Raw genomic sequence first — 10,907 nt, 5'->3', positions numbered from 1 at the left:
TCGTCTCTGAGACAGCTGCACCCTCGATGTTCTTAGAGGTGTTTTGCAACCTAAGTGATTCTGTGATTACGTGGCACCCTGTAGCAACCAGAACACCATTTATTCTTCACGTCCATAGTCTTCCTGATGCTCCTGCACTCGCTGATGACTGCCTGCCACAGCATTTAGAGGCTGACACACCCACTCCGCAGTACTTTCGAAGCCGATGAAGGCCCGTGTGCCACCGCGGAGCCCCGGCCCGTCCCCGCGGCAGGGCCAGCGCGGCTCCTCTGCCCCGTCGCGCCTGCGCCAGCCGCCGCGCATGCGGGCTGTGCGCGGCCGGTTGCGGGCGGCGGCGCGGCCGTGGTGGAGGCGCAGCGAGCCCGGCCCAGCCCGGCCCGGCCGAGGTGAGGGGCCCCGGGGAGCGCGGGACGGGCGGCGGGAGCGATCCGCGGCGTCAGGGCGGCAGCGAAGTAAAGGCAGTTGCTGCTACTGCCCTGTGAGAGGGGGTGTTGTTTGTTTTACGGTTTTGTTTAAAGCTGGTCGCTCTGAGACGTTTGACTTTGTCGCACGCAAGCGGTGAGGGTGTGCGCAGGTGTTCTCGCTCCTGGCTGGGTAGGAACACCAGTTTAATCGAGAATCCTTAAAAAGGAGCCACAGGGTCTCAGATCACAGGCGAGAAATATGGTCTCAGTGCTCCCTGCACTCAGTTTCTTTTATGTAGCCTAATTTACCTTGACAACGTTTCTTTTGGAGAACTGGACCAGATCCGAAAGTGTAATGCAGTGACAGCCTCTCTGTGGTTCACTTGAATTAGCAATGCTTTTCCGTCTTAGCAGTAGAATGCTTTATTAGATTTGCGTGGCAAGGATATGGTAGTAGAAGAGTTACAGGGGTGGCCTCTGGGAGAAGCTGCTAAAACCTCACATCTGACACAGCCAATGCCAGAGGGCTCCAAATGGACCAGCCACTGGCCAAGGCCAAGCCCATCAGTTATCCTCGGGGATAACAAGTTTAAGAAGGTGAAAAACTGCTACACAACAGCAGCCCGAAGAGAGAAGTGAGAACATGAGAGAAACAGCCCTGCAGACACCAAGGTGCAGAAGGCGGGAGACAAGATGCTCTGGGTGCTGGAGCAGAGATTGCTCTGCAGCCCATGGTGAAGACTGTGGTAAAGTAGCTCGTGTGTGTTTTGCAGCCCATAGAAGTCTGTGGTGAAGCAGGTGTCCACCTGCAGCCAGTGGAGAACCCCATGCTAGACTGGTTGGATGCCCAAAGGAGGCTGTGCTGGCTTCTGAAAGGACCAGTGGGACCATGAAGGCAGGAACCCATGCTGGCAAGACTTAGGATCCACAGTTGAGCAGTTTGTTCCTGATCAACTGTACCCCATAGAAGAGACCCATGCTGGAGCAGTTAATGAAGAACTGCAAACTGTGGTTGAGATCCCGTGCTGGAGCTGGGAAAAGTGTGACTGACCTAATTTCCTGACCCCCTACTCCAGTTAGGGGGAAGAGGTAGAGAAGTTGGTAGTGAGTGAAGTTGACCCCAGAAGGAAGGAAAGGTGGGGGGAATGTGTTTCTAAATGTTTTTGTATTTCTTACTATTCTACTCAGTTTTCTTTAGTAAAAAGAAATTTTCTTGGCTTGTGTCAGTTTTCCCTATAACAGTAATTGCTGAGTGATCTTCCTGTCATTATGTCATAAACCCTTAATCATATTTTTGCCCCTTTTCCAGTTGAGGGGCAGTGGTAGAACAACTTAGTGGCTATCTTGCAGTAAGTCAGGCTTAAGGCTACCCAGATGCTTATCACAGGCAGAGATAGGGCCTGAATTCAGCAGAGATGATGGAGATAAGGGGGCTGAGCTCCTTTCCCTGTGAGGATCCTTTCGCTGTGGTTTCTAGGACTGTGCAGCTGGGAGGAGGGACAGTTGAACAGTGGTAGCCAGTAGCAGTGCTGGCACCAGGGGGAGGGGATGAAAAGGCATAGTCAGGCGCTTCACAGGAGTTCATGGGAAAAGAGCCTAGTAATGGAGAGAATGCTTTTGTTGATCAGGAGAGCTCAGTAAAGTGGTGCCTTCCCTGATCTTGGAAGGTTTTTAAAGCCAAACTGAAGCAAAGCCTTGAGCAACCTGGTCTGACTACATGTCTGAGCTTCCTTTGGGAGGTTGAACAAAAAGCATCTTTAGGTCTCTGCCAGCCGTGATTATCCATGTATCCTCTAAATTTTATGGACATTCCATGTGGATACACAGTTACCTTTGCTTAAGGTGAGTGCTGAAGACTGAGGAATAGTTTGGGTAGTTTAGTTGCACTGATATAGCTGTTGCATTGTAACTATCCTGTGGATATTTAGTTTAGATTGAGAGAAATTTAGGATTTGTGTCTCATGCAAGGGCAACAGACTTCTAGTCTATCTGGAATAGCTGATTTGTACTTATATTGAAAGTATGTTCTGTGCTTGTAATAATTCTCTGTAGTAGTTTTTCCTTTTACTCATAATTACCTGATGAGAGATACAATATAATTCCAGTGTGTTCCTGTCAAAACTGTCCAGGAAGGAGCTTTACCTCATTTTGCTGCTTATTGGGTGGAACTGAGGGGGCTTAGGTTTATATATACAGATAGACTGATACATCTAGACATCTAGATCCACTGGAGTTATTAGCCATGCTCAACAGATCTAGGTATATCTGGAATTGTTTACTGTAGGAATATTTTTTTTTTTTAAAGCAAGATATCAGCTCTAGTTTAATGAGTGTTCATTTATTATATGGCTACCTATTGTCTCAAAATGCCATAACTTCTATTCTAAAACTATACATAGCATGCCAGCATCAGTGTTGGTTTTTTCTCCTGCACTTTCAGACATGCAATCCACAAGTGTAGGGGAATACCTCACTGCTTAACTGTGAGGAATTTGTGTTCACTGATCTATTAATGTAGCTATTAATTTTGAGTTTTCCTGCCACAAATGGTGTTTTTTGTGGCACATAGAGTGTTGCTTGTATCCAGGCTTTAATTCCATCTTTTTTTTTAAAGTGGCAAGATTCTGAATGTATGACACTGATAGCATGTCTTGAAATTTGAGTATTTTCCATGTATATGTTTCCTCAGTGCTTATTGCAAAGGATTACACTTAGGTTTTCAACAAGTACTAGCTTTTTTGGTGTTTTGAGGAAGCCATTCCAAGGGACTGGAGGTAAGTTTACAGTAAACTGAAATATTTGAGAATTTGCAGTGGCCATCAGTTTCATTGGTGTGCAATAAACTGACTTCTAATTCCTCTTTAATGTGGGTTCATATGTGCTTGTGAGTACCTGCATATTCCAGTTTACAGGGAAGGTTTTCACTTCAGGTGTTCCAGCCCCTTACTACAATTACCATTTGTAGTCTCACAGGTTGGTCTTCTGTTTGTTTTACTTCTGCTTTTGCATGAAATGATGGAAAGTTTGTGGATAATTTTGCATTTTAAATCATATTTGTGAGACTGTTAATATTCCTTTTGAGCTCTCTCATTTTCAATTCAATGAAATATACTTAAAATGCTCCCAAGAATACATGCTCCTAGAGTACACATATGCTGTGCCATATGGAATGGTATATTTGTTGCAGCTTTAAGAAATGTCTGTAACCCATTCTTTGTGCAGGATCAATGAGTATTCACCATTTCTTGGGTTCAAGCCCAAAAGACAAAGTGATATGGTAGACTTCAGAGAGGGAAGAAAATGCTTTAATGCTTGCATCTGTTGTTAAATAACACATAAATATGGGGGGGGTGGAGAGCATGTAATACATGGTATGCTGTCCTTCCTAGTCCTAAGTATATTTTTTAAATCTCTCTTGCAGAGTGAAATTTAGTGTCATATGTCAGAGCCAGAATGTTGGATGACATCAAGAAGCGATTTGAATTTCCTAATGCAGTTGTTCAGTCACAGGTAACTTTTGGAAAGCATTAAGATAAATCAAGTTGTTTGTGGAAATGTTTGTTCCAACAGCTGCTGCTTATTTGCCTATCTGGGGTTTTTTTTCAAAGTCAGAAAACCAGAGAAACAGACTATTCCTAAATCACAATAAAATCCTAATTGCCCTCTCTGTGTAATTGAGACACAGGCCATAATTACTCATCACTATAAAATCTCTTCAGGAAAATCAGAAACTTTCCATGACTGGAAGGTGGGAGTGTGGCCAAGTGGTTTTTAGTGACCTTGTGATCTCAAGACACCAGAAATTACCAGATGCTGTGTGTGGGGCTGAAATACTTTGTAATGTATCATAGAACTGCTCTGTTTCTTCCTTGGTGGTGAGAACTGATGAACTACTGCAGTCTTGTCTGTCCTCAAGGGATAAGTATATGCAGCTCAGCTCAGCCCCCTTTATTTTCTGATCCACACATTTGTTCCTCGTCGGTTTCACCTGAAATTATGATGTACAAAAAGTGTTTATCACAGTATGTTTAATGGACAGGAAAGAGTAATAGCAGTAATAGCCTCTGGTTCTTTACTTGGTAACATACATGTTCTTTACTTTGATAATTTCTCATTTCAGTGTTTAAAATGTATCTCTTTGGCTGTAAGTTCATTGCTAATTTCCCTGTTTTCTTCCTCTCCTGTTTTGTGTTTAGGATTAAATATGTACCCATTTGTTTGGTGAAATAAGTTGATCAGAATGCAGTCTGTGCAACCTGGTGCCTCTCTTGTCTCTTCATTTCAGTCAGTTCACTTGGTTTAACAGTAATTAGGTTTGAAAGAGACATCCAAGTCTACTTGTCATCAACTTGGCATTTGGGAGAGAAAGCCATGTTCCTGAAAGCTGGAGTTCATCTAAGGTCTAGCAGAGAGTCTTGCACTGCAGATGAGTTTATACCATTAGCCTTGATGAGTAGGACTCAGCATCTTCGAGGCAGTCAATTTTTCTTTAGTGCAGAATGTCCCTGTAGTACACTGTTGTATTCCTTAAATGTCTTGGCTCATTATTGCAGCTGCAAATCATTAAGGTCTGTTAATGTGCTTTGGTTGATTTTTTAAGGTCTGTTAATGTTCTTTGGCTGTTTTGATAGTTTCCACTTGTATTCTGACCCTGAAAAGCATTCTGTAATCTTCAAACTATAATCAGGTCAGGATTCAACTGCATAAGAGATGTCTTCTCTTTCTGGGACCAGCCAAGATATCTGCTCTGCAGAGTGTGTCTACACACTGATCAGAAAAGTGAGGAACTTGAGCACAGAATTGTAGGTCATGAAGTTTTATTGCTTAATCAAGTTCTAGAAATGCAGAGAACTAATCTGCATTTTGACTTTTCTCTATAGTTAGGTCACTGCAAAAGCCAAGTTTCTATTAATAAGCCCCTTTTCCTGTGTAACAGAAGTGTCTTAAGGATGTAGGTGTGAATTAACTTCTGAAGGTCCTTTTAAGCGGGAAAAATATGTTGGCTTCCCTTGTAAGTGCACTGAAAGACACCTGATCTGCCCGGGGAGCACACTGTTGCTCTTGTGATGGGTTCATTGTAACCAGAGGTAAATGGTTACTTTGACTGGGTCGCATTTTCTCCTGTTTCCTCAAGAGTAAGATTTCCAAATAACCTGTCTTGTTAAGTCAAATGTGTTAGAGTACATTTCCTTACTTGTGAAAAGCATAGTCCTTGTAGTCTAGGAGTGTGTCAGGTGCTGTCTTTGCAAGAAATATAAGCTCTTATTTAGGTTTGTTATGACAGGTTAGCAATTAGTGCATGACTGAAGTGGAAATAAATCTTGGGAGGAGAAGGAACCTTGAAACACTGAAAATAGTCTGTTCCTGTCTTTTTATATACTAAGAAAAATGAAATGCTAATTTTTATTGTTATTCTTTGCTGGCCTAGTTTGCTTTTTCCAAAAGTAATGATCTGTCATTAGCAGAGAAGAGTAGATTCAGCAGCTGTTCAGGCCACATTGATAGTCTGAAAAGTTTTTGTGCTGTTACTATGAAAACGTCTTTCTGTCTTTCACAAAAATGGGTTTTCTGTGTAAGAGTATCAAAAATTATGAAACAAGACAGAATAAGACATTACAGATGAGTCAGAAAATAAAAGCCTAGGTTCAAATACCTGATGCCTTTGAGGGTATTTCAGTTCACATTTGGATTTTGAAAGACAGTTTGAAGAAATCAGACTTCTACTAAAATAGAATGAGGAACTTAATCTGTACCTCAAAAGAGTAAACCTGGGCTATTTTGGGGAACTGAAACTTTTTGTTTTGAAGACCTTGACTGTTTAAAGCTTGTTAATGATTTCTGCCATGAAACAGCTTAATGAGGAATAATGCCAATGTCAAATGCCCTGTTTAAAGTAAATGAAATATTTCTGGCAGGAGCTGTGATAAAGGGATATGCAAAGTGCTTAAGGCAAAACTTGTAGTGCAAAAATTTGGGCAGGTTGCTTAGGTGTGCAGTGTTCTGCTTCTTCTCTTGCTTCTGCTTCCCTATATAGTACAGGATTTATTAATTACTAGTGCTTTTAAGGACATCGAGATCTGTGCAGCAATGGAGGTGTAAAGTTTATTGAAGTTGTTGCATCAAAATATCTGCAATTCCTAAATACCTATGTACTTGTAAAAAGAGGCCTTTGGACTTAGTGGAGCCCTGTGGAAGTTTGTTTTGTGCCTCAGCAAAACAGTAAAAGTGAGTATATCAACATTATGGAAATTTTTGACCCTAAAGCATATTTCATCTTCAATATCCATAAGGTTAGTATTTCAATCATAATGAAATGATCGTAAACATCAGCATTGTAAAGACTTCTTGATGGAGAATTTAAAAATCATGCATGTGCTTTTTATTTCTTTTAATGCATCTTTGTGTGTTTTTTGGTTTTTTTTTTCTCTTTAGGCAGTGGGCCATCTGATTGCTGCAGTACTGAAAGAAAAAGTTTCTTCAAAGAAGATCAGACAGGCTTCTGACCAAGTCTGTGGCATTTTTTCACTTTCATCTTTTCTTTCATCATTATGTGATTATTCTATGTGTTTTTTCTAGGTTTTCCCATTTTTCACTGTGTAATTTTAATACAATTCTAGAAGTTAAATAAGATAGTTATCAATATGTATCGGGGCATACAGAAACAGTTAAATTCTGGCATCAGAAGAGCAGTTTACTTCCATTACAAGATTTAATGGCAGAAGCCTTAATCCTGTATCTAGCTGTGAATACCTATATCTAGCTATGTTCAATTTAAGAGAGTTTAATTTAGTTATGTTACTGAGAGTGAAGTACGGAGACTGAGACATTGTTTCTTGAGTTGGAAATTTGTTTACATTGCTATAAAAATTTCAAGAAGTATGGCTTTTTATATATCTGCTTTGGTGTTATATTTCATATCAGGTAGCTAGACATTGTATTTCTTCAGGAGGGAGCAGGATGTAAAGCCATACTTAGCGTTTGCATTTCACTTAAGTGCATGTCTTGTTAACGAGGTATATGAAATATAGGCAAAATCAAGTGTTACATTTCCCACTGCAAATGGGAAAGGTGTTAGCTAGAATTTGTTCCTCTGGTTTTTCTCCCCAAAAGCTGACATGTCTAGAAATGAACAGAAGTTGATCTGTGGATTTTTATTCCATAGTCTGGGCACTTCACTCTAACATACCCAGACCTGAAAAGCACTTAGTTTTAATTTGAGAGAGTATTGGAGGTGTGTAGTTTATCTAACAGAAGCTCTTTCACAGTAATGATCATAATCAAGTTCCCAAGTTATGTTCTAGTTTTGAGCTACAAGCTGATATTTTCCCCTCAGTGTTTGCTTATGTGAAGGTATTAAACTGAAATACAGCAACATATTCTAATATGCTAGGAGGCAGAAGATTATGCTGGTTAGACATTGCAGATTCTCTTTATACTCAGGAGCATTTTGCACTGTTGGTTGTTTTAAAACCTTCCTTGTTCTCCAGTTGAAAGTCATGAAGTCAGCAAACTAATCCGTGAATACTAATTTACCATGGAAACCAGCAGCAGTTTTGATGGTTACTGCCAAATCTTCATGCTTACTAGCAAATAGAATTTTATGTGTTTAGTAAAGGCGACTTACCTTTAGATAGCCCTCTGTAAGCCTGTCTTTAGCTGTCTTTTCCTACCTTGGTGTAGACACAGCTTGTCATGACACTTTTGGAGATGTCTCCAATTGCATCCTTATTTTTTAAATCAGGAAACTGATGATAACCTGCCTGTGTAAGAGTATCAAAAATTATGAAATTATGACCTTGAACACATCCCTGGATGTGTTCAAGGTCAGGTTGGATGGGAACCTGGGCAACCTGACAGTGAGTGGCATCTGTTTCCATGTCCCAGACTTGGAACTAGATGGTCTTTATGGTCACTTCCAACACAATCCATTCCAGGATTCCATCTGCATAGGAACAGCTGAAAAATTCATCTGCATTACCTTTTTGTCAGAGACAGTAAATGTTACACTCTACCATGGGGCATAGACATCAGAGGGCAGGAAAGTGGGAGCTGTCTCCACTTTGACTTTTTGTCCTGGCTTTCTCAGGAATAGAATCTGTACCCCAGCTGCCTCTTCTGCTCTCTAAGGCTTCAGGAGAAGTGATTGAGCTGTTTTTTATTTCAAAGTGTGTTTGAGATGAACAAAGATAAATCAGTCTGATACTTGTGTCCCATGCTTTTGCCTTCAGACTCCTGCTCTGAACCTGCTTTGGGAGAAGTGCTGCAGTGAGAATGTTGCCTTGCGAACAGCTTGCTGTGAGGGCTTGGTGGCACTTGTGGTGGAGAAACATGCTGAGCTTGACTATGTTCTTCATGGAGCTCTCAACCTAATTCCCTCAGCAAGGTAGTGTTTATTGCCTAATTTTTGTCAGCTGGTTATCAGTCATTGCTTTTCCCTTAAAAATACAGAGGAAGAAGAAAGTTCTGTGTCAGTATCTTCAGACACGCCATGGCATTAAGGACTGCTGCTGCCCTGCCACTCTGCTGAAGGACGTTGCTTTTACCTTTGCTATGTGACAGTGTGGGTCTGACATAAAAACTCTTAGAATATTCTATGGATGTGAGCTGAAATTGTTAGTAGTTCAGACTAGTGCTCTAAACTTTGAACTGTGGAACCTCAGAAGTCAATGAATTGCTTTGTTTTGTTGCCCCTACCATAGAAAGGGGAAAGAAAATGACAGAAACTTCCATTATGAGGGAGTATGTTGTGGTTTAACCTCGGGCACCAGCAGGCCTCACACAGCTGCTCACTCACTTTCCCACCAGTAGGATTAGGGAGAGGGTAAATGATGGAAAACTTGTGGGTTGAAATAAGGAAAATTTAAGAGGGAGGGTGAAAGCTGTGCACACAACCAAACCAAAACAAGAAATTAATTCACTGCTTCCCATGGGCAGGCAGGTGTTCAGCCATCTCCAGGAGAGCAGGGCCCTATCACACATAATGGTGACTTGGGAATATAAATGCCATCATTCCAAACATCCCCTCTTCTTTCCCTCAATTTTATGTACTGAGCATGATGTCATATGGTCTGTAATGTCTCCTTGGTCAGTTGGGGTCACCCATCTTGGCTCTGTCTTCTCCCAGCTTGCCAAACACCTCCAACTTCCTCCCCTGTGTGGCAGCATGAAAAGAAGAAAAGGCTGTGTGTAAGCCCTACTCAGCAATAACAAAAACATCTCTATATAATCAATGTGTGTTCAGAACAAATCTAAAACACAGCCCCATACCAGCCCCTGTGAAGAGAATTAACCCTATCCCAGCCAAAACCAGCACAGAGGGAAATAACTTCATCAGTCTGTCAAAAAACTGATTGCTCAAATAAAGTCACCATAAGAATGTGTATTGAGATTAGGAATGCTGCAGTCTGTTTCATTGTCTGCTGAGGAGGAAATCACTTTACTTTGAAGCTATTTCCTTCTACACAATTCTGGAAATAGAATGCTTACATCTTGTAGTGGTCGTTTGACCTAGACTGCCTGTCCCTCATCCTGAGAAAATGCATTTGGGAGGCAAAGAGGCACTGTATATAACATTTAGGAATAGGAAGTCAAATGATGACTGGGGAGAGATTTCCAACCTTGGGGAGACTGGGGAGAAATTTATCAACTTTATTAAGTTTCCTTTTGACTAATAAGTGGTTTCTGCACCAGGTTGTGTTCTTCTCTTGCTAGAGACCGGTAGAATTGTTTTTAGCCAAACTAGCTATTTAGAGCTATGTATATGTTATGCTGGTAGACTCGGCACAGAGGCTGCAAGAGCCATGCTATTCAAAAGATGTTCTTCATCGCTTCTCACCTTCACATGATCAGTTTTATGCTAAGGTTTTTCATATTCAGTCTGAGCCAAATGTAAAATTTTTCTAACCTTGTGACTTGCTTGTTTACAGCTAGGGTCTTGGTGTGCTGATGCTAATTCTGTGCTGGGTTTGCTATAAATAACTACAGTTTCCCAGAAGAAGTTTTGTAAATATATTTTTATATTATGGGTAATCTCTGCATACCACTGTCCTCCAAATGATGACGTTTTGGGGCATTTTAGGATTAAGGGAGGATTCTACATAAGTATAACAAATAAGTAAAAGTACCTCTGATAAGACTGTGAGAACCTGAGTCCTGTGGCATAAGGTGGAGTAAAAATTTTACTAGCTGTGATGCCATCATGATTTTTTGCCTTTTCTTTTTATGTACCTTTTATATATTCTCAGTATTCTTAGCATACATAGTTGAAATTCTTTGTTATGATATCTTCGCTTAAGTCCTGGTATCCTGCTAGGCCAGAAAACCAAACATGCTAAAGGCCTCACAGCTGGGGGCTGGAAAGACTCTCACTATCTGGAAAAAACAAGGCCCTTTCTAGAACATACTCTGCAAACTAGGCTCAAGCCCTTCTTGGGGGGAATACTTTAGAATAGGGAGATGTCATACCATTCATTTCAGCTCCTCATTGGGGAACTTCTGTCAAAT

The 10,907-nt window shown here is 41.1% G+C and overlaps 1 protein-coding gene across 2 annotated transcripts in view; it reads left to right on the top strand.

Moving 5' to 3' along the window:
* The first annotated feature begins 327 nt into the window (after nt 1-327).
* FOCAD (focadhesin) overlaps nt 328-10,907 on the top strand; it is an 89,743-nt gene continuing 79,163 nt past the window's right edge. Inside the window, exons 1-4 of one of the 2 annotated variants that reach the window (XM_059492507.1) lie at nt 328-386; nt 3,826-3,914; nt 6,837-6,911; nt 8,633-8,787. In XM_059492507.1, coding sequence (XP_059348490.1) covers nt 3,858-3,914; nt 6,837-6,911; nt 8,633-8,787 — 287 coding nt within the window. In that variant the 5' untranslated portion in view covers nt 328-386; nt 3,826-3,857. Of the gene's footprint in view, nt 387-3,825; nt 3,915-6,836; nt 6,912-8,632; nt 8,788-10,907 lie in introns of those variants that run through there. The other variant, XM_059492508.1, reaches the window with a different exon arrangement.

Source organism: Ammospiza nelsoni, chromosome Z (assembly GCF_027579445.1).
Source record: "Ammospiza nelsoni isolate bAmmNel1 chromosome Z, bAmmNel1.pri, whole genome shotgun sequence".
NCBI lineage: Eukaryota > Metazoa > Chordata > Aves > Passeriformes > Passerellidae > Ammospiza > Ammospiza nelsoni.
This window is presented reverse-complemented; position numbering and strand designations above follow the sequence as displayed.